At 42.6% G+C, this 25,020-nt stretch overlaps 1 protein-coding gene across 1 annotated transcript in view; it reads right to left on the reverse strand.

Annotated features, from left to right (window-relative positions):
* RBM20 (RNA binding motif protein 20) overlaps nucleotides 1-21,485 on the reverse strand; it is a 179,965-nt gene extending 158,480 nt beyond the window's left edge. The window contains exon 1 of the mRNA XM_024555799.4: nucleotides 21,270-21,485. Coding sequence (XP_024411567.4) covers nucleotides 21,270-21,421 — 152 coding nt within the window. The 5' untranslated portion in view covers nucleotides 21,422-21,485. The remainder of the gene's footprint in view (nucleotides 1-21,269) is intronic.
* Between the last annotated feature and the right edge of the window lie 3,535 nt (nucleotides 21,486-25,020).

The following is a 25,020-nucleotide window of genomic DNA, read 5'->3' on the forward strand; positions in this document are numbered from 1 at the left end:
GTATGCAGTCTTTCCACCTTCTTGCCTTTCACTTGGGCAAATTTCCCTCTCTCAGAGGAACACCAACTCTGATGTTTTGGTTCTGATCTTGGGTTCTTGGTTTGCTTTTGCCCCCAGTTTCCCATGTTTGTATGACAGCTGCTTATGAAACCCTATAAACCCTCAATCTAAACTCTCCTGCAATAGTCTGAACCACTGAGGGACATAAAGTCTACAGAGTGAGGTGGACAGACCATGAGCTTTGGAGCCAGACAGATGTGAGTTAGCATCCTACCCCTTCTAATTGCTACCCAGGTGACTTCAAGAGTATACTCCACAGCCCCAAATTAAATTCAGAGACAGATGAAATCTGGGGTGACCACTGACTGAGCTGGTGGGTTTTACTTTTTTTACTTTTATTATGGACATTTTCTAACTGTACAGAAGCAGAGAGAACAGTATAATGAAGTCCCATGTACCCATCACCCAGCTTGTCCCCGATGCCTATTCTCACCCTCCACGCTATTTTGAAGCCTAATTCCAGATACATCATTTTATCTATAAATACGCCAGTAGACAGCGCTAAAACAGAGTAACTTTTTTAATTTTAACTATATCACAAAAATAAATATATGAATAAATAATTATATAATTATTTTTAAAAGATTTTATTTATTTATTTTTAGAGAGAGGGGATGGGAGGGAGAAAGAGAGGGAGAGAAACATCAATGTGAGAGAGGAGCACCAAACAGGTGCCTCTTGTGCTTTGCCCCAACTGGGGACAAACCCACAACCCAGGCATGTGCCCTGACCCCTGACCGTTGCCTGCAGGATGACACCCAACCAACTGAACCACACCAGTCAGAGCTAATTCTATAATTCTTTTTCTCTTTTAAGATTTTATTTACTTACTTTTACGGAGAAGGGAAGGAAGAGAGAAAGACAGGAAGAGAAACATCATTCAGATGCCTCCCGCACACCCCCCAAAGGGGGACCTGGCCCGCAACCCAGGCACATGCCCTGACTGGGAATCAAATAGGTGACCCTTCAGTTTGCAGGCAATGCCCCACCCACTGAGCCTCACCAGTCAGGGCTAATTCTGTAATTCTTTAGCCTCAATATCCAGAGTGTTCGTGAGTTTTATCTAATCTCATATTTTCTTTATTATTTTGTTTGCTTCAGCTAGGATCCAAACAAGGATTATAAAGTGCATTTTGCTGCTAAGTATTTTTAGTCTCTTTTAATCTATAGATTACTCCTCCTGCTGTTCTTATTCTTATAATATATTTGTTGAAGAAACCAGGTCTTCTGGCCAGAAGAATGTCCCACATTCCAGTTGGTTGATTTTTATCTCCATGGTGCTGTCTTGACATGTTCCTCTTTCCCCTGTATTTTCTATAAACTGGTACTTAGTAGTTGAGCCTGGCAAAGATTCCAGTTCTATTTCTGATAGTGCTATGTACTTCCCACTACCTCACCTCAATAGGCACATGATGCCTAGTCTTTCTTTTCTGTGACATTAAGATTGATTAGTGGCTTTGACAGTCATCGGTCTGATGCACTCCTTATTAAGTCTCTCATCAGCTCCAGCTAACGTTTTAGCAGCCATTTAATAACCATATTGTTTACACTCATTATTCCACTGGGGGATGCAAAATGATGATATTCCAATTCTGTAATTCCCTCTGTATTTGTTAGATGGAATTCTGCTATGAAAAAGAACTTTTCCTCATCAACAATTACTCTAAAGTAACCAATAAGAAAAGACAAAATAAATGTCTGATAAATCTTTCCCTCTCTTGACCAGTTTTCAGAATGAGTTGGTCCCCCAGGATCTACCAGAGGGGGGACCGCTGAATTTTTAACTCAGGGTTTTTATACATTGTACTGTATGTCAATCCACGATAGTTACTCTTTTAAAGCTCAAATTGTTCCATATTTGGATGGGGGGGCGGGGCTTCACCTTGGCTTCTGATTCCTTCGGACAGGATACAAGTGTCTTTGATAGTGTCTTTACTTTCGGATATAAAATATTCCCACTCATTTTGAACATCTTCTGTTCCAGACCTGGAATCAGGCATTTTCCTGAGGAATCTTACTTCCTTTTAGTGAGAAATGGTATGTAGAGCCCACAATCTGGACACTACCGGTGCTTGTCACTGCTGCTAGTCATTATTTCTAGACTTTTTAGTAGATAAAGTTATGAAATACTTTTTCAGTTGCTAAAGAGAAAATATATCAGGAGTTTACGCTGACATTTCTAATTCAAATTTAGAATGACAGGAATTTTACTTAACACCTTTGACTATAAAATCATTTTATGTACTAAAAATATTGGTTTCTGATGATTTAAACATAATTACTTATACATACATAAATATAATTGATTCAGAATAGTAATACCAACAATATTACTAACAACATTACTGAAAACAGCCTAAGACTTATTGGGAATTTGTTTTGACCTTAGGATAAATTCCACTGTAGATAAATCAAATTATTGTGTTTTAAAGTTATCTGAAATCATTTTTTGTGTGGTTAAACTACCAACTTGATGCAAAAATTTGCTTTTTATTGCTCTTGATTTGGGGGATTATTTTCTATTTTAACTAAATTTTGTCTAGCCTTGGCTGGTATGTCTCAATGGATTGAGTGCCGGCCTGCAAACCAAAGGGTCGCCAATTCGATTCCAAGTCTAGGGCACATGCCTGAGTTGCAGGCCACGTCTCCAGGAGGGGCACATGAGAGGCAACCACACGTTGATGTTTCTCTCCCTCTCTTTCTCCCTCCCTCCCCCTTTCTCTAAAAATAAATAAATACATTTAAAAAAATATATTGTTTACAGTTCAAGAAAACATCTACGGGTTCCAAAGTCAAGTATACACAACAAAATACATTAAGAAAAATCGAGCTTCTATCCCAACCCAACCATCCCTTTCCCTGTACAGGTTAACATTTTTATTGGGTTGCTCTTCCACTTCTTTTAATTATAAGCAAATGCATATGTATTTCTTGGATAAAAGAAAACATGCTATCTATTTTTTGTACCCTGCTTTTTTCATATAGCAATACACTGTGAATATCACCCCCTTCTTTTTTATAGCTACACACAATCCCGTTGTATGAATGTCCCAACTACTGAAGGGCATTTGGGTTGTTTCCAGTCTATTGCTATTACAGCTAACGCCACCACAGGAAGCATTGCACGTGTTATTATTTTTGCCTGTGTGTCTTTGGGGTAGATTTTATTTAAAAGATTGGTCAAAAAATAATGCATATGTAATTTTCCTAGGTATTTCCAAATTCTCCTCTACAGAGATGGTACCAATTTTACATTCCACCATGAGGTGATATGTTTTATGTGCTGACTTCAATTTTTTTTTAAATCCCTCAAATCTTAGGGGCCTTCATTAAAAATCCATGAAAGGGATTCTAATTAAAACTAATTCAAACCTCTACATTTGGACAAAGGAAATTTTGGAGGGGAATGAGCAGTGATGTGCTCAAGAAAATGCCTTTATCCCCAACCTATCCCATGTATATCAGAAAGTTAGGCACAGTATTAAATATTCAGATTGAAAATGTCATAGGTTAGCTTGAGTGCTTGTGAACTACAAGTGGTTTCCTGATTTGGAAAATCAAAGTTGGGGGGAGTTGCTTCTTGGTGCTTTCTCCTCTCCTAATTCCCTTTTCATCCTTTTAACAAATCACAGATCTGATGTGGATTGAGTACTGGCTCCTACCCACACCCACACCACTGAAGAGCATCACCTGAGCTTCCTTTTCCCCACGGTATGGTCCCAGCATTGGAGCTCAGACAACATGCAGACTTTGTTGGTTCTTCCTGGTCATCCCTACTTCTAACATCTCTCAGGTCTGACCTCTCTCCTCCATCACCACTGCCACCGCCTTAATACAAGTAGGTAACATTTAATGGACTTGTACATACATGATCTCATTTACTCCTCACAATAACACTATAAGGTGGACACCCTATTTCACACCTGAAGAAAGGGACATGCACTGAGGTTAAGTAACTTGTCCAAAGCTACACAGCTAGTGAGCAAGTAGGGGACTGGGATGCAAACGCAGGCCTTCTAACCCCAATACCTACCTTTAACTGTCGTGCTATGGTGCTTCCTCGTTACAGATGTTCATCACCTGCGTGCAGGGGCCCCCTAACTGACATCGCCACCTCTAGGTGCAAACCCACACACAGACGCGCAACTCTGCCCATTATCCTCTCCTCTCCAATACCCATGTAATCTTCCAAAACACCAGTCTCATTACATCGGACCTCTGCTTACAAATGGCCACTCCAAAGATAACATCCAAACTCCTAACCTTGAGAGGCATGGTTCTGTGTCACCAGCAACCTTCCTTATTTTGCATCCTCAGCTCTCACCATTCCCCAGCTACCCCATCCCATATCGGCCCTTTTCATCAAAACCACACTCAAGTCAAGGAGGATCTTTCTCATAATCTCTGAAAAGGCATTTCCACCTAGAGCACTCTCCTCTCCTCCCACCTCCATCTGACAAGCCCCTAGGCTTAGATTTCTAAGCAACTCAGAATGACCTCCTGAGACAGCTGCAGCCTTCATTCCTGGAGCCTCCTCCTCCACCCTCTACCACCTGCTGTAGCACGGGTCTCACCCTCACCCTTCTACCACTCAACCCTATTCTCCACCTGCACTTGTAGGTAATCATTTTATTAGGTTTTCTTTTAGTTTGCTCTTCCAGTATTCTATGCAACTATGTAAGGCAAATACATATTCCTATACTCCCCTTTTCTTATGTAAAAGATAGCAACCATTGGGTTGGCCAAAAAGTTTATTTAGTTATTTCTGTAAAATAAAAGGCACAGTTTTCATTTTTACCAATAACTTTATTGATTTGGATATTTTGAGTATGTCAGCTATCTCCCACAGGGTATAATGTTGATTGTTCTCAATTAGTGTCTTAATTTGATCACTATCAACTTCAACTGCTCTACCTGCCCATGGAGCATCATCCAGTGAGAATCTCCAGCACGAAACTTCGAAAACCACTCTTGACATGTTCGATCGGTCACAGCACCTTCTCCATACCCCGCACAAATCTTTTTTTTGCATTTCAGTTGTGTCTTTACCTTTCTTGAAATAATAAAGCATAATGTGCTGTAAGTGTTGCTTATTTTCTTCCATCGTCAATATTAAAACACGTATGTGTGTGTCATAATGTAACCTGACTTTTGTCTCAGTCGTCTCCAGCCAGGAACCTGAGTGAGCAAATTCCAGGCAAATTCACCAAATTCTTCTGTGAGATTCAATCCAAGTAGGAGAAAGGGTGGAAATGAACAACAATTCACCAATTTTGATAAGTTTTTTTAATTGCATGCTGATATGACAGCCATCACAATACAGCCTAACAAAATTGTTTCAAATGAAGTTAAAGACAACTAAGCGCTACTAGAGCCATCTTATGGCAAAAATCAAACGAACTTTTTGGCCAACCCAATATACACACTTTTGTTGCACCTTGGTTTTTTCCCCATATCCTTGGGATCTCTCCATAAAAGCACATAGAGATAGTCCTCATAGTATGGGAGAATGTAGCTGAATTTACACACTAATCCCCCGTTGCTGGACGTATGGTTGTCCCAGTCATGTGGGCCTTGATTTCAAGGGACTGCGTGAGACCTAGCCCTTCCCTCTCTTCACCCAACATCAAGACCCCATCAAATGCACAGCTCTGATGTCTGCCAAAGAGAGTCCAACTAGACTGGCCACCACTGCCAGAAGCAGGCTGCAATAAGAGCACCGAGTCACTGATGCCGCCGGGGGCTGGTGGGAGCGGTCCAGGCCTACACCTTCTTTTCCTTGTAAGAATCACACGGGAACAGGGCTGTGATCTAACATCTTGCACATTCATGTCCGTTTCCTAAGTCACACAAAGCCCAGATCACACATAGTTCACATCCTGGGTGGGCTCAGAGAAGAAACAAATGCCACCATGTAACAATGCCTAAGCTTTTTATGAACAGGCATCTTTATTAACAGTTCATCTAGTCCTTCCACAAATATTTACTGAGCTGCTTCTAGGTGCCAGGTATTATTTGCAGGTGCTGGGGGTGGTAAATCGCTGAATAAAACTCCCCTGCTCCTGGAGAGCTTACATGACACAGACATGGTAGAAGGAGCTATCACAGACAACAAAAATACAGTAAGGAAAGTAAGTAAATTACATAAACTGTTAGAAGATGAAGAGTGCTATGGGAAGAACAGAGCAAGGTAAGGGAGATCGGACAGGAAGGCACAGGATGCAATTTAAATAAGGTGGTTAGAGTAGGTCTCATTGAGAAATCATGGGCATTATCTTATTTTCTGGGCAACTGCTTTTTGCAGCTGCCACAGGTCAACTGTCGTTATCATTGCCACAGTTAAACTGTCATTATTGCAAATGTCAAGGTAATAATAAACTATCCCAGTTGCCTTGACTTGTGTTCTTTTAGAAATTGCTTAAGCAGAGAGTTCGCTTAGGACTTAAAAACGATTTTTATGATCAAGAAATTTCTGTTGTTGAATGTTTTGATGCAACAAGGTTTAAGGGGGTGCTCCGAGCAGTCATTTCCACCCTTTCTCCTACTTGGATTGAATCTCACAGAAGAATTTGCTGAATTTGCCTGGAATTTGCTCACTCGGGTTCCTGGCTGGAGATGACTGAGACAAAAGTCAGATCACATTATGACACATATGTGTGGAGCACTTTATTCCTATCAACGCATGTCCCTGTGTGTTCTCACTGATGGTTATAACAACCCCCACATTCTAGAACAAGCCCATACCCTGACCCTGTTTAACAAACTTGGGACCTGAGACACTAAGTGCCTCACCTCTGCTCCCACAGTGGTCTGAAGGTGCAGCCCAGACCAGATATGGGGTTCCTTACTTCCTGGGTCTGTGACCCCACTTATACGACCCCCCAAACATAAAGGCAAGGTATGTGTGTCTCTCTAGCCCTTTCAGACAGGCAGGCTGAATAAAACCTAAGTTGCAGAAAGCCAAGCTCTGGTCTCACATCAGTTCTCCCCCATGAGACCATCCCGAGTGGTTATCTCATCACAAAGTCAGGTTAAGTCCTGTTGCAGTTAAATTGCTCATTGTCTCATGTATTCAACAAACTATGTACCAGGGACCCTGCCAGGTGCTGAGATCACCAAGGTGAAAGACACTGGCCCTGCCCACAAGGGCTTCACAGGGGAGCCCAATAAGAGGTAAGTGTTGGCTAAATGCTACAGGGGGAGGCCACAGGGCATTACAGGAAAGGGGCACCCACCTCCCCTTCCTACATGGGGTCAGGGAAAGCTCCCTAAAAGAGGGGAAGTCTAAGCAGAATCAATAAAGATGAAAGAAATATTCTAGTTGGGGAGAGAGCAGGAGGATGGGGCTGGGCAGCTACGTGGGGGCAGATCCAGAAGGGGTTCTAGACAGTCTCAATATCAACCTACAGGCAACGAGAAGCTACAGCAAGCCTTTAATCGAACGATGACAAGATGAAGGCCATGTTGGTGTGGAGAAAAGAGAGATGTGAGGACAGGCCCTGCTGGGGGCAGGGGGAGAGGGTGGGGCCTGAACAAAGGCAGTGGCAGTGGGCACTAAAGGGAGGAGCACAAGCTGGAACAGGTCAGGAGGCCAGGTCCTAAGCCTGGGCCCTTTAGTCATTGGCTAGGGGACCCTGACCTGCTCGTAGTTACTTAATCCCTACCTACTTCACAGGGTTGTTGGAGGATTAAATGGGATAACCCAGGAGGGGAAAGTGCCCTATGAACTCCACAGCACTGTATGAACAGCAGGGATACGGGCTGTCACTCACCCCTGCACTGCGGCGTCTGTGGAGGCCTCATTGCTAGGCGATGCGCAATGGCACTCACAGGCACGTGAGGTTTCCCTGCCCACTTAGCTTCTCTAAAGCTGAGTGGCCTTTGGTAAATCTGATCTTCTTTCTAGACTTGCTTTCTTTTCCATAAAACAAGAGAATTGAATTAGATGATCTCTGGGGTTTCTTCCAGCTTAAAGTTCTGCAGTTATGTTGTCTTATTCCCTTTATGTCCCAACTTCCACCATAATAATTATTTGTCACATGAAACCTTGAAGGAAGATTCATCCGTAGGAGAAAAAACAAACTAAGCTAATTAGTGGCTAACCCTGAAAACTAACATTGAAAAAGAAAAAAGCATGTATTTCTTCAATGCCTTGAAGGGTCATATAAGCAGTCTCTGTTCAAAGACACAATGATACAAATTCAAAGGTATTTTTACCCCCCAAAATGATTCTAACTTATATAACATCATGCCCCTAAAAGGTTATCATTGGCCTACACATTTATCCATGAAAACTAAAAGATACGTCCATATAAAAACTTATAAAGGGCCTTGGCTGGTGTAGCTCAGTGGATTGAGTGCCGGCCTGCTAATGAGGGGGGGTTGCCAGTTCAATTCCCAGTCAGGGCACATGCCTGGCTTGTGGGCCGGGTCCCCAGTAGGGGACACGTGAGAGGCAAGTGCACATTAATGTTTCTCTCCCTCTTTTTCTCCCACCCTCCCCCTCTGTCTAAAAATAAATAAATAAAATCTTTAAAAGAAAAAAACCTTATAAAGGGGTGTTTATGCCAGCTTTATTTGTAATAGACAAAAAATGGAAGCAGCCTAAAACAACAGGCGAATGGATAAACAATTTATGGTACATCCATAAGATGGAATACCACTCAACAATGAAAAGGACCAAACACCTGATATATATACAAACAAAAAAAAAACCAGATGAACCTTAAAACCATTATGCTGAAAGAAACCCCAGAGATTGAGAGAAAATATTTGGAAATCATATATCTGAAAAGGGTCTAGTATCCAGAATTTATCAAGAATTCTTACAGTTTCAAAACAAAAAGACAAACTATTCAATTAAAAAATGGACAAAGAATCTGAATAGGTGTTTTCCAAAGAAGATTAAAAACAGCCAACAAATACATGAAAAGATGCTCAACAGCATTTGGCCATCAGGGAAATACAAATCAAAACCACAATGAGACACCACGTTATACCAGCGAGGATGGCCATCGTTAAAAACGAAGGAAAATAGCACGCGTTGGCAAGCCGTGCAGCAACTGGAATCTCCATTCATTGCTGGAAGGAATGTAAAATGGTGCGGCCACTCTGGAAAACAGTTCAACTTATTCCCTCAATAAATTACACAGTTACCACATGACTCAGCAATTTTACTCTCAGATATACTATACTCAAAAGAACAGGAAACGGATGTTCGAGCAAAAACGTGTACACCAATGGACAGAGCAGCACTATTCACAATAGTCAAAATCAGAAACAACCCAAATCCATTCCTGATGAATGGATAAACAAAATGCGGTCTGTCCATACAATAGAATATTAGTCAGCAGTCAAAAGGAAGGAAGCACTGATATATGCTAAAACATGAATAAACCTTGAAAACATTATGTTAAGTGAAAAGAAAGCCTGATCCAAAAGGCCACGTATTTTATGAGTCCACGTGTATGAAATGTCCAGGCAAGTCCTTGGAGACAAAAATCAGATTAGTGGTTGCCAGGGGCCTGGGGGAAGGAGGGAATGGGGAACACGGCTTCACGGGGGCAGGGCGACACCAATGTTCGGGAACTACAGACAGCGGTGGTGATGGTTGTACCACATTGTGAATGTACTTAATGCCGCTGAATTACACTTTAAAATATTTAAAATGGTAAATGTCATGTTTTATGTCTTCTATCACAATTTTAAAAAATATTACTTCCCCCAAAATCATTATACTGAAAGAAGCCAGTGGGTTGGGGCGGGGGGTGAACATTCTGTGATTCCACTTGTAGGAAATTCCAGAAAATGCTAACTCATCCATAGTGATAGAAAGCAGATCAGTAGATGCCTGAGGGGGAGGGAGTTAACAGAAAGAGAGAAGGATAAATTATAAGAGATATTAAGAAACTTTGGGTGGTAATAAACATATTTATTAGCTTGGTTGTTTGTTGGATGCTTTTGTAGCTTAGTATATTTCAACTATGCCTCTGTAAAAGGACAAAAACATTTTTAAAATTATTACTGGATCTCTATAAATTCTTAGATTTATTAAGTTTCTATTTGAAATACACTGGGAAACTTTACTGTAAACCCTTTCACAGGTCAAAGGCAAACAATCCTTTTCTGATTTATTGATTCTAGTAAGTCTGGTTTTTATATACCATGGCTTCTTAAAGCAAAAGAACACCTGAAACAGTGTCTGCTAAGGCCGTTCAAGAAGTACGTCTGGTGGAGACTAAGCAAGCTTGTTGTGGCTGTGATTCAAGTCAGGAATTCTTTTTGCTATTAATAGGAACCTGGGACACTTTAAATCATTGTTGATTCCTGGTTTTCTGAATTGATTCAGAAACGGTCTGGTAGAACTTGGCAGACACTCACTTTGCAAATCAAACTATCATATCTGTTATTATTTTAGCACATGCTGAGAGGATTATAAGTGTTTATATACTCTCAGTGAGCATCAAATTCAGATCTTGCCTAACATGCATAACAAGCAGAGTGAGGCAGTGAATCAATGCCAGAGTCAGATTCGCTCATGGAATTTAAATTGGGATATGGATTTCACTTTAAACCAAAAGGCATACTTAAATTACAAGAAAAAAAGGGGAGACAAAAAAAGTGGTTTTAATTGGAATGCTAAGTTTGCCTCAAATTAAATTTTACCTACTTTCAAATTTATTTCAGCAATTTTTCTATAATTTTTGTAAACAATGGGTTTTCTAGAAAGTATTTTGAGAACACAGATATTTACATAGAGGTGATACAATCACCTGAGTTTACAAAACACTCTCCCATCCCAGCCCCACCCCATCAGTTCTTCATAAATACTACAGTTCTTAGCTTTGCTGGTTCCCTGTAAGTTTGTGACTTGGTGTGCTCATCTGTAAAATGGGGGAAATAACAGCCCTTACCTCAGGGTTACTGTTGGATTAAATGAATCAGACACACATAAAGTGCTTAGGATAGTAGGTGGCACACAGAGAGCACTGAATGATGTTAATTGTTATTCACTTTATATCACTGTTCCCTTTTTTAAACTTCATTTATTTATCTTTAGAGAGAGGGGAAGGGAGAGAAAACATCAATCAGTTGCCTCTCTCATGTATCCCAACCGTGGACCAAACCCGCAATGCAAGCCTGTGCCCCAATTAGAAATCCTTCACTTTGCGGGACCACGCCCCACCAACTGAGCTACACTGGCCAGAGCTATTATTGTTCCCTTTTACAGATGAGAACACTGAGCCTCCGGGTTAGTGGCAGCAAAACTGAATCTAAAACACAGAGCATGGCTGCTCCTGATTCTTTGCACTTCTCCACACCACCTTCCCCACCCACACATATTTTCTGCATGAAAATAAAAGCACCAATGTGGCAGAGGCAAAAATAGCTATGTAACTTAAATCTAAAAAGCATGAACAAACTGGTGGTCACAGACCAGCTCCAGGACTCACCCAGTTTAGGCTCACCCAGGGCCAGTCATCAGACATTTTTAAAGTCAGCTTCATATAGTGCTTTTGAAAAGGAAGATAGAAGGGTTTTGCAAAGAGTCAACATACCTTCAAGAGGATGCCAAAATATTGTGTGAGCTAGCAAAAATTACATTAGCATCCGCTCACTGCCATTAGCATTAAAAGGGACTTATATTCACTTTGTATGGACATTAAATGCCTGCTGGAGAGGAAGGGGGAAGTGGCTGGCCCATCAACTAAGCTTCTATTCAGTCGGAACTAGAAAAATCCAGAGGCTTCAGGTATATGTACAGGCTGGTACAATACAAACATATGTTGAAGACTGTCAGATTTAAACTCTATCCACTCTAAAGTGATATTTAGTTATCATTTTAGTTCCACATATTTCCTCCAAGGGGATTTTATAAAATATGGTCAAACTAAAATATAAAACCACTAGATGAATGTTTGTTGGAAAACAGGATATTCAGAGGGTCTCATAGTATCTCTCCCACAGACAACTTACTAATCACAAGAAAAAAAGGTCCCATTATGATGGAGAGCCCTGGCAGTGACCACATTAACCACAGGATCAGACTTAGTGGAACACGCATCACCTGTTGCTTCCTCTTGCCAAAACGCTTAACCTGAATCTGGTCATGAGGAAATAGCAGGCACATCCAGACCACAGCTCATTCTTCAAGACAACCGGCCTGGAATCCTCAGTCATGAAGAACAGAAAAAGGCGGGTATACTTACTAAACTATAGGAGACATCATAAACAAATGCAAAACCAGGGTTTTGGTGGGTTTTTTAAATAACTATATGAGACATTTTTATGACAATCTGTAAAAGTTAGAAGTCTAGTACTTATTAGAAAAAAATATTTCAGATTAATTTCCTTAGATTCGATAACAGAATCATGGTTATGCCTGTTAATTTCAAATAGTGGCGGTGGAGGGCGCATTCGGAATGTGATGCTCGGCTTGTTTGGCAGGATGGAACAGAGCATGAGGTGCCCTGGGGAGACCCGGGCTGCTGCCACCTGCACAACAACCTATGGGGGACAAGGGGAGGAGATAACTTACCCAAGGATGCTTTTTGTAATCCCCTTTACAAATGGGGATTTACAAGTGGGGGATGTGAACAGACTAGAGCCAGTGGATAAAGAGTCAGTTTAAGAATGTTCTCACCCTGGCTAGTGTGGCTCAGTGGGTTGAGCACCGGACTGCAGAGCAAAAGGTCACCATTTCAATTCCCAGTCAAGGCACATGCCTGGGTTGTGGGCCAGGTCCCCAGTAGGGGGCGTGCATGGCGCAACTGCACATTGATGTTTCCCTCCCTCTCTTGCTCTCTCCCTTCCCCTCTCTAAAAATAAGTAAATAAAATATTTTTTTTAAAAAAAAGAATGTTCTCCATTTCGCTTTCCCCAATTTCCAGGCAGACAAAAGGATAGCCTAGCAGGAAATTCAATAGACAGAAAGATGAGGAATCCTATGCCAATCTGACTACTATCTTGCTGTGTGACCTTGTACAATTCATTTGACTTCTATGATGCTCATTTGCCTTCTCAAGAAAAACAGGAGGGCTGGGCTAACATAGCTCTCAGATGCCTTCCAGGTCTAAAATCTAAAACATTAATAGGCAGTTGAGTCTTAAAGACAGCGCAATGTGCTGATATGAAATGTCTACTCCTACTTCTGTTCTAAAAAATGGAAAGTTTTCTGATTATAAAGGTAATATACGTTAATGAAAATAAATATTATTAAAAAACACAAACCATTATAACTGCATCACCTAGAGTTAGAACCACTGCTAACATCTCTATATTTGTTATTTAGATGTGTTTTTCCTGGTTTGCAGGCACGCACATAAATACTCATAAATACTGTCAAAAATTTTTTATTGATTGATTTTAGAGAGCGAGCAAGGGAGAGAGAGAAACATCAATTGGCTGTCTCCCAGTACAGGCTCTGACAGGGGATCGAACCCACAACCCTGGCGTGTGCCCAGACAAGGATCAAACTGCTGGCCTTTCAGTATACGAGGACCAGGCTCCAACCAGCCGAGCCACACACAGTTTTTTAAAACCATGAGATCCCTGTGGACAGGCTGTGATTTTTTTAGATAACATTACTACATGGTTTATATTCCATATTAATAAAATAAGATAGCAGTCACGTTCTAATGGTTGAATGGTATACACTGTTATACATTCAAATGATTTTATTTTCTCAATTGAGAAACATTTGGGTGGTTTCTAATTTTGCTTTTCTAGACAATGCTACAGTAAATATTCTTATGTATATAACATAAAGCCTATAAATCAAAATTCAATCACACAACCCATCTCCCCTTTTTATGCAAAAGGTTAAAAAAAATCTTTTAAAAATCAAATATAGGCTCTCCATAACCCAGACAGTAAGTGACCCTGTTAGCCCAGGCAGACGCAGGGCCCAAGGAGACCTGTCCTTCAGAGGCTCTGGAAACAGCATTTGGTCTCTTCCATTCAAGGATGCCACAGAGAAACCTGAGGCCTAGCTTCTGGACAACCATGACCTCTTCACAAAGTGTTTCTCAGGCCGCGAGTCCTGGGCGCTGTCTCTGCCACCCGCGCAGCAGTCGGAGTGCGCATCACGGTTTTCGGAGTCCTGTCCGCAGGGCAGTCAGGCTCCTAGAAGAGCCTGGAGGTCCGGTGTTTACATTTTTTCCCTTTGAAAACAGTGACATCACCCAACATACTCCCACCTGCCTGTGTTTAACACAATCCAATTTAGATACATGAAAAGTATTGGATCTGTCTCCTGACTTGAAAACAGAAGTCTTTCTGTAAACCCAAGTATCCATTTTGACACTTGAAGATAATTAACATTCCAAAAATAACTGTTGTCACTTTTTAAATTTTCTAGAGATTAGAAAACAATGCAAAACGTCCTCTTTCTCACCAACAGGAGTGTCTACTTTTCTGACTTAAAATTATGTCATTGAAAAAATAAAATTATGTCACCGATTCAAATTTACTTTGCAAATGTTGGAGAAAGCATTCAATTCTCTTTTTGTGGCTATTGTTGTTTTCATGCGTGCTCAATCTCACAAACATAGTACGTGTGCCCACGGCTGAAAGGTAACTCTATGGAATCTATCCCCTCAGACACACAGCAGGAGAGGGGACGCATTCTACAACACATGAGTGATCGCTCAGCAGTGTTCCTGGAGGGTCGCATAATTTTAATCTTGGAAAGAACTGCCATCAATCATTCCCAATTCCTGGAGAGGCTGAATTAGGAAGGTTAATTGGCTTGTCCAGGTCACACACTCCCAATCCAGGGTTTTCTTTTCCACTCTGACCCTTTTGGTCAGAAACCCAATAATTAATTTGGAGCATAGATGCTCTTTTTACCCTTGACAACACCAGGCAGATCCTAAATCACCCCATTCAACAGTGCATTTTAAATGAACTGAAATGAGTAACTTTAAAACATATACTACCTTGTCTACTCCTGCAGTGTCATCACTGGGGGTCAGGTTTAAGGGCAGATCTAATGAGTAAAAGCAAAAACAAATTTGGGAGAGAGACTACAGACAAGCTGCAAAATTGAAAAATATTTAAGGTGTCCAGACAGCAGCAAGTGGAGGTTTCCAGGTTTGGGTTAGAAGTGGGATGTGGCAATTGAGAACCGCTGGGTCTTTACTGTGATGGAGAAAAAGCAGGTGCAAAGAAAGGGCAGCAGCAGAGGGCCTCATGCGTGCATCCTTAAAGCAAATACCCACATTAAAAGAAGGGCAAAGTGGCGTGAAAACTATCTTTATGGAGTGACAACCACTCCCCTACCCATGCACAGCCCCCCGCCTTTTGTTTCTGAACACATGAAAAGATTTATTCAGCAAACTGAGCTATAAGTTATCAACATCCCCGCGTGAAGTTGCTCAATGGCTCCCCTTTTGCTCATAAAATACATTCAGGGCAATATGTACTATCTCCCTGACAGATGTGCTGTCAGTGAGTCGGAAAAGTTGCCGCCAAAGGGACTTACTGGTCTTATAAAATCCAGCAGGAATATAGGAAAGAGGAGGATCAGTTAACTTGGCTGTAACTGCTGTAAAGACGGTATCATATTAAAATATGCATCATACGCATAGAAATATGCATCATACCCAAAATACACAAACAAAACATTGGGGGCAGGCACAAGTCCTTCCCTTCCACCTCTTTCTCAAACAGCTGGCAGTGATGACTTGTCCCCAAACTTGCTGTCTGTAAATGTCAAAGACTGAAACCTTAGTTGGGTGGAATTTAAACAGTGACCACCCACCAAGCCAGGCAAAATATCAGCCCCTCCGCCAACACCCCCTTGGTGGTGTTGGAAACCAAATTCACATTCCTGATTCAAAAATGTGCCTATTTAATTAAAGTCAGGATTTCCCAGTCTTCTCACTGGTGGGAACAAGCAGTATCAGGTTTCCAGGATAACACACATATCACCAAGATCCAACCAGATTCATTAACCAGAAAGTGAAATGCCGTGAACACCTTTCTATAAACTGCTAATTACCGTCTGCTCGGAATCTGGAATATGGATCACTTTACTTTCTGCAAAACTTTTCAACACGGTATTGGAAACACAGCTAGCTACCAGTCATTCACACCAGCTGCAGCTCCACAGCAACTTCCCCTGTTAAAATACACAAAATCCTATCAGTTAGACCATCTGAAACAAGATAATTGCTGTGGCAGGAAATAAAAGTCAGATTAAGTGGGATTTTGTGGCACAGGAGACCCCTTCAGGCTTTTGTCTGGCAGGGGGACCGGGTGATGAAAGAGGAAGGGAGCCCTGCCTCTGGATTTCTCTTTGGAGTTTTAACTCAAACTCTGTCTCAAGCTGCTTCTTCCATTCTTGCTTTCCATATTTAGTTCAGTCCATTTTAATCCTACCCCTTCATGAGACCCCAGTTCCCAACATTCTGTGGATTCTTGTTTATCAAAGCTGTGAATTAAACTATATTGATTTGTCTACTTGTGCATTAGCTGTTGTGGGCAGAGAAGAAATATTAGTTTAACTAGAGTCAAAAAAAAAAAAAACCCAACCTACAGTCCCAAGAAAAATAAATCAGGGAGAGAGAGAAAGAAACTGGATAATGTGGGATCATTTCACTGTGAGTCAATCCTGGTGGGGTTTCTTTTCCCCCTGGTAACTATAAAGAAAGACAAAGAGATCCTAACATTTCAGAGTTCACATTCCAGCTGACAGATTTGGACTGTTAAAATTATTAATTTTGATTTAACTGCTCAGGCGGTAGCAAAAGAATAAGTGCACAGAAGAATAAAATGGGTGATAAAATGTTTCTTCCTTTCCTTCCCTACAGCACTGGTGTTAGAACAGCCCTGTGCACACCATATGTATAGTCATTTACCATGACTAATGGGAATAATGTACTACATTTCATAATACTGATCTCTTTGGACATATCAGAAAAACTCATAACTCGAGAGCTACACTTGCTATCTAAAAATACTTATCACAACACACCCTCAACAAAATTTCCTTTAAAAAAAAAAACTTTTAAGAGACTTTCTAGAGAAGCAAAGAAACTTTGCAGAATGCTAAAAAAAACAAAAACAGAGCCCACCCTTTCTCCTTCCCTGTTTTGGGTAACCACTTAATCCTCTCAGATGTTTTCTCCTGCTGAATGCTTGTCTTACGTGCAGTTTAAGATGGTATTTAAAATTGTCAAAATTCCTTCTACAAATGTATCCCTGTTTCCCCTAAAAATGGGCTCAAACTTATGTTAGGAACTGGCACAGATGTTAGAAATTCCATCCTTTTTTCAGGAAAGGACCAAGTATGAGTGAGATAATGTCCCTTCTGGCAAATTCGTATTTCCTCCCCAATTCTGGATGTGATTGTCAGTCAGCATGTCCATCAAAGTGGGTGGACATCACATATGACTTGCCTGCATTATCACTCCCTAAGAGTTACCTGGAGATCTTCAAAAGCGCAGAATGTCTGTAAAAATTATCTGCAATCGGAGTGAGTACTTGTAACATTTTCTATTCTGAATCGAGGGTAACACTTTGCCCTGAAAACACAGTCAGCCAGAACACAGCCAGCCAGCGTAACTAACGCCATGCAGAAGATTACAAAATTGAGAAATTAAAGCTGGATTTATATGCCCCTAAGTCACAAACACCTGCAGGTGACAGTAGCTATCAGATGCTAACCCAAAACTTTTTCAATTTTTGTAATTCATTTTTATTCATTGCTTATCAAAATAACCTGCAAGGGATAACTGAGTCATCAACCTAATATCCTGCGTTAGCCAGGAATATTTTGCTGCAAATCAAAAAATTTTGGAAAATCACCTGTGTGTTCACCTCAGAGAAGGTGTATGTGCCTGTCTGGCTAATTTTCACCGCGACTAGTGGTACACTTAGTAGCTGCATCTGACAACTGTTTTCAACATTTCACACGCTATTGAGTGGCTCTGTTTTCATTCTAGAGAGAGTTTTAAAACTTACAACCAAAAGTTTCAACTTCTGGTGTTCACCAAGATTAATAAATAACTTCTTCTAAATCAAGAATTAAATTTTATTTGCAAGCACAAAATTAAAACATAAAATACTTTTGGAAATAAAGTACTGTGAATGTTTATGAAGATAAATCCTTAAAAAAAGCATTCACCAAAACACACCAGTCCATGTGGTCATACTTCTACTAATATGGAGAATATATTTTAAGTCCTCAAATTATTTTGATTTCCTAAACTCGTCCCAAATCTCCTCTAGAAGTACTGCCCAATAGCTTACATAATGCTTTACGTTTCATCCAGTAATACCTCCGTAGTGGCCAAATTACAGAGTGTACATTCAAAACAAGGATCTTATAAGGTATGAGTTACATGTGTCTCAGCATTGCTGATAAGTCTTCATAGATAATGCCAATACTGGCCAGCCGTCAGGGGTTAACAGGAGCAGAAAGGTCATGAACAGTCCTTGACTCAAGCCAAGGACACAATAAAAAACCACTAAATATCCCTGAGAAGAAAAATACTCCACAGAAATTAACTTTCGATGCAATCTTCGTAAGTACCGAGACTGGCTTCCATAAAACACACACCAGAATCAGCCTCATTATTCACCGTCATACCTCACGTGTCTAGCAACATAAATGTAACATATAGCAGTTCTCTTATGATGAAATGTATGTAAATAGGAACTAGTTTTCATTATAATCATGACAATTCTTTTACCAAGTCATTAACTTTACCCCAAATGAAAGCCGTCGTGAACAAAAATGTCAGTAAACCTAGACATTAAGATGTGAAAAAAATCTTGCAATCCTTAAACACTATGCAATATGAAGATTGATACCTTCACCAGTGTGAAAGAGATCAAAATTTCTCCTCTTATAAATTACATAATGACCTCACTAAAATAATTAGGAAAGACGCAGGTCCCACCATACAATCTATTTCCTACTCAATCCACCACAGGAGAATTTCATCCAAAGCTCTCGTTCACAAAATTCCAAATCAAGAGGCCGACAGCTCATTTCGCGGCTGAAGGCAACCTCCGCGCTACATTTTCTCAAAGATGGCTGATGCAAACAGCACCTCACAACTACAGAAAAATGGTGGCTCAGATTGAATTATGCAAACGTAGTTGCAAAATAACATGCTCAAGTTTCAGTGCATTAAAGGTGGACCTGAAAAGCATTTGCCATGTTACGCCGGTTCCAGCAGAATTGCAGTGGGTACTGACTACAGGGGAGCACAAGCCCCAAACCATCCTTATATAGAAATACCTTGAAAGATAAGCACACAAATATCAACTCCCATGGGCACATGCACTGGCCTTGGACCTGGCTCCTACACTCGTCTGTCACTAATGAAAACAAGACAGAGCTATCAGGCGCTTCTTGAGGGTTCCATCCTGTGCTACTGGCAGAAGGGGCCATCTTTGAAAAGCTCAGTCTCATCTTTTAAAAGTAAGATATTCCAGATGGGGAAATTTTCAAAATGGGGGTGAATTTAAAGGATAAATGATTTATTATATGAGGTAACTAAAATACACTTTAAATGACCCATTTTCTACAAAATTACATTTATTTTCAACACGGCAACATTTCGTAATCAGACACCCACCTACAAAGATTTTTGTGTGGACATAAAACTCCTAGTTTTTTCCTAATTAAAAGTAAGTGATAGAAAAATGCAGGGCAATTACAATACTAAAGCAAATTTAATAAACTTAATGTGCAGCTTAATCTTAAACCACAAAACACTGGCCCGGCAAGAGCGCACTAGATGGTTCCCTATTAGTAGTAATTAGTCAATTAGGTATTTTTTAGTAAATGAACTTTAGGTGTTAAACATTTTTTTCTCTATTGGTTTATATTTATATTAAAAACTAAAGAAAAATTTTAAATAATGATGTACATAAACTGTCAATTATATTTAGTAAGTCTTAGCTGAAATCATCTGCAAAACAATAGGCACAGCATGATAATATAAAATATTTTAATTTTCACATAGTTGGAAAGTTGGTAGCAGTTGAAAGCTATACAAAAATAAATTAAAGCAAAATGTTGTCATAAATGGAGCTTTGCATTTCTGCCAGTCAGAAAAGGGATCCATTTTGTCCTGAAATATACCAGCGTTCTTTGATGTCAAACTTGAATTTTCACTATTCTATTATATAAATCCATCTTAATAACAGTATTTATTTAAATACCACTTACTTACATTTACATCCCATTACTGGTTATTTATCTTACTACATTTTAATATGTTTATGTAACTCAAAGCATCCACGCAGCAGCGCTGGGGAGAAAAAAAAAAAAAAAAGTCTGCTCTATTCCATAAGGTTGACTTTGCTGCACTTGTGTGTATTTCTCTAGTTTCCTCAGTTTTGCCCAAGCACTCACCCTTCAGACTTGGCTACACTTGAACTAGTTTTCAGGACTTCGCTACAAGCTGAAGGCAAACCCTTAGGAGAACAAATACCCTTCAAACAAACCAATATTCTAGGCCTCACACTGTCGAACAAAATCTCGGAAGAAGGAACACAACGTCACCGCTGTACTTTTCTGTCCCCGGGTGGGCTGAAATAGTTTCTAAGGGCCTGTGGACCACCCCAACCTACTCACGCGCTGGGAAAATGCAGCGCCGGAATGGCGAGATGCTAACTTTAATGGAAAAACGGTTGCGCGGCGGCGAACTCCGCTCTAGGGCCTTCTTGAAAAGTATCAACACGTCTTACAGGGCAAAGCAAAACACGTTGTTTACAAACATTCACCACCCTTTTCACCCTGTGGTATTGGCTGACTTCAGGGGTACCATTAAGAGCCAGTTCTTGGCGGCGGCATTTCACTTACACACCCTCACACGCGCGCGCACACTCACGCACAGCTCTCCATACATTCCAGCGGCCTCTTGGGACCAGAAAGATGAAATACAGACTCTGGTCCATGTCCCCCTAATCTGAGCTACTTTAGTCCAAAATAACCAGTAACATCCCTAAAGACGTGAAAAAGGGGATAAGGAAAACCCAAATTACTTTCCCCGAATAAATTGGCTTCCCTGACCCCAAGCTCACAAATAGCCAGAATGACGCCGACTCTGCCGCGAGAGTGGGCAGGAAAACTTCAAACGCAAGGCGGCCGGGCAAAGTTGAGCAAGGGCTGGAGAGATGAAGCCGCAGAAGGGGGTGTCCGGGGCGTGTCCCCCTGCGCACCCCCGCACCCGGCTGCCTCCACTTACTTTTGGATGATCTGGGGTAGACCAGCTGGGGGCGGGGGCGGCGGCGGCTGCATCCCTCGCGGGCCCGGGGCTGTGGGCGCCGGGGCACCGGGCACGCTGCGGGCATCTCTGTCCGGTTGCTCGGAGCCGCTAGGGTCCGCGTCCTGGCTCATGGCTGCGGCCAGCACCGGGGTGAAGCGAGAGCTGCCCCGGCTCGCGGCAAGAGAGCGCGCGCGAGGGGCGGCCCCGGGGCACGGGCGCTCACTGGCTGGGGTCCCAGTGCCCAGTCCCCTTGTCCTTCCCGGTGGCGCGGGGAGGAGACGCGAGGGGCGGGGAAGAGGCTGTCCTGGCGGCGCCGCCTCCTCTTCCTCCAGCCGCTCCGCTAGTCCGACACGGCCACGCTGTGGCGGGGGCTAGGGGGCGTCTCCCGGGCGGCAGGAACCGCTCCGGGCCCTGGGGTCGCTTGGAGTCCCGGTGGTCTGGGCAGGTCTGCCCGCCGACCCCTGACGCGGGGAGCAGGGAGAAAGCGAGGCGAGCGCCACCCGCAACCGTGCGCCCGCAGGGTCCCAGGCCCGGCGCTCCGCACCGCGGAGCAACCGCGTGAGACGGCCAGACGCCGCCGGCAGCTGAGCTCTCGCTTCTGCCCGTGGCCCGCTTCTCCCGGCTGCCCCGGAGACGGCGTGCGCGGCCTCGCGCGATCCTGCCAAGCGGGGCGGACCAAGCGCGCCTGGGGCGTCCGCGCGCATCGGCAACACGAAGTGCACCGGGCTTGGCACCTTTCAGCGTCTGGCGCCCAGCCAGCGCCACTCCCGGCTGAGGGGTCCCACCCTGCGAGTGGAAAGCTCGGACTCCTCCCGCCCCAGTTTGGTGGGACTGGTAACCCCCGACTCTTAAATGACCAGGCCCGAGAGCTCTCCAAACTCTCAGTTCCAGCTGCTGATTTCAGGGGTCCCCAGAAGCAGCCGGTGGGGCCGCTGCGGTTTGTCTTCTTTCCACCCCCCCTCCCCTCTCTAAAAGACCCGCCACAATCCCGCGAGCGCAGAGACAAAACCAAGCACATTTTTTTAATTCTTGTTATTTGCTGGTGAAATCTTCGATGGAAGTGCGAAGAATGAAAAGGAGAGAGTTCGCTGACTTCGCGCCGTCACCACCCCGCGTCTGTGAAGCCCTGTCGGTTGCCCCGGCGCCCGTGTGCGCCAGTTCACCTGTACACACCGGTTCACAGCCCTGGGCTCCCGCACCCTGCCCGGAGCAGACACACCGGCACGGAGCAGCTTCTTGTCCTGGCGCGGTGAGGCACCTGGTGCCGAAGAAACACCTAAGACCGCAGAAGTCACCCAGGAGATTCGTAGTATCCTTCGGGCTCAAGGGCTTTCTAAATCCTGAAACTCCGCAGCCTCGGGGAGGAAGGACAAGTGTCCCTTGAGTGCTCTGGAAACCGGAGCGCATGCCAAGGTGGCCCGCGGCCTGGGAAGAAGTTTGCTGAGGGGTCCCAAACCCACCCGTCCTCCTCCCGCAGCCACGTGCAGGAAAGTTCTGGATATGGCTGCTCCGGGACCTGATTAAAGATGCTTTCCTTTCTTTCTAGACTAAGTTCCCTGTCAACTTCCCTGCCAGCCTCAGGAAACTACGCCTCCCTTGAATTGTATCATCCTACCTGGGTCTTTCCGCTCAGTCTCTCCTTCTATCTCCCTCTCTTTCTCTTTCCTTCCTCCTACAGGTAAAAGGTTGCATCAATTCCTTGTGTTTATAAAGATCGTCGCAATCGGCAAAATTGAGTATCTCCAAAACCCCAGGTAAAGAGATAGTGATTGCTGTCCCCATTTCGCAAATGAGGAGATGTCAGGGTGATTTGTCCCACCCCGTGATTTGTCCCAAACACAGCTAGTAAGAGGCTGCCTCTGAACGAGTCTTCTCAGGCTCGGGGAATGTTTAGTTCAGCACCTTTAGTTTCTGTCACTAAACTCCCGATTACTGTTTCCATAAAAGTCTGCCTTCCACCACCTGAGCCTCCTTGGTTGAGGGAAATCACCTGAAATTAACATTGCAACTCCCCTAGATATTAAAACTAAAATCTCCCTTGTGCCTGCATTAAAATCTCCCTCTGAGAACCCTCCAAAATCTTTGTGAAAGAGCTTTGTATTCAAGAAGACAGATCTGTTTTTACCCCCAGAGTGACTCAAACTCTGTGAGTACCAGTGACCAGACAGGTACATTGGGAGCAGCGAGACCCTGGTTTGCACAGTCGCTGTTGAAATTAGAGACAATGTATCGTGCATGTTTGGTGGAGGAGGTGTGCAATCTGACAATTTCGACAAACATGATTCCTTATATTCCAGCCCTGAAGCCAAATAGAGCAACAGATCTCAAACTCCAGGAAGCTGAGTGCCTGAAGATGACTATGTTGATGTAATTAAATCCATCTCCATAACATTTTTACTGGCCAAAAACAAAAAACAAAAAAAACTCAGCCCATGTCATATAAATGAGTCTCTCTACGTTTCAAAAATAATGTATTAGCATATGTGACAAAATAATAACAGTGGGTAAATCTAGATATTCACTGAGCTTTTCTTGCATTCTTTCTGTAAGTTTGAAATTTTCAAAGGAAAAAAAGGAAAAATTAAGAATTCACAAGGTGTTTTTCAGAAATCCCATTTTCATGGTTACAGCTTAGTCTTCGCAATTGTGTTATGTAATAACGCAAATGGGAGTTGAAGCAGGTTCAGAAGGGGGAGGGTAACTGCAGCAAAAACCTCAGCTAGTTCATGCCGTACCGCATGTCCCTACAAAATGAAAATATTGAACAAGCATTTCCACATTGCAAGTCAAACATTAAGTATCTTAAACAGTTCCATTAAATTTTTTTTTATCTTCTGTTTCCTTACTTTCCAGGAAGGAGGCAAAACATCCGTAGCTTAGGTTGCAGTCATGTAAAAAACTGTCTTGCCTTTGTCTACCCCAGGCCTTCACCACCCCCTTCACCCCAGAGGGCCTTCACAGTTACTGAAGTGAGAGAAAGGCTGTGTGAGTCACCGGACTTGACAAATACGGAGTGGGACTAGGTGGTGAGGGCTGGCTTGTTTCAGTCTGCAAAGAATCCCGCTGTTTCAGACCCGCCAGTAAAACTCTGGTCAGTCAGGAAGGCTTTGCTGTCTATGAGTATGTTGAACGTTTAATAGCAGTCAGCTGCTAAGTGTTTTTTTATAGATTATTACTTACTTCACGCTCACAATAACCCCATGAGGTAGCTACTGTTATCCAAGTTTTAGAATCCGAGGCACAGATAGCTATTGGAACTTGGCCCAGGTCACCTCACTTTCAGGGACAGAAGCAGGACCTCGATTAGTTCCATTCACTGCGTTAGTGACAGACACGGAGCCGATCCCATCTGTCTTCTTTGCTGTGGTTCTGCCTGAACCTTCCAGTGGGTGTGAAATGCCACCTGCATTGTGACCCAGCTCTGCCACTCATTTCCTCCCTGATCAGTACATTTACAGGAAGCCTCCAACTTGATATCTTACAAACAAGAAAATTCAAAAGAAATTAAGCAACCTAACAGGAGGTGGTAGGAAGGAGCAGGAAATAGAACCCAGGTCTCCATTACTACGAGGGTCACTCTCATACTTTTAAGTCTCTGGCACCCTGGTGAGTTTTATAAGATTAATAAATGTTAACTGGTTTTAGGCACTGGTTTTAGGAGTTTTCTCATGCCTTATTTCACTTAATATCACCATTTTGCAGACAGAAAAGCCTGAGGAGCCTGTCCAAG

This window comes from Desmodus rotundus, chromosome 4 (assembly GCF_022682495.2).
Source record: "Desmodus rotundus isolate HL8 chromosome 4, HLdesRot8A.1, whole genome shotgun sequence".
Taxonomy (NCBI): Eukaryota; Metazoa; Chordata; class Mammalia; order Chiroptera; family Phyllostomidae; genus Desmodus; species Desmodus rotundus.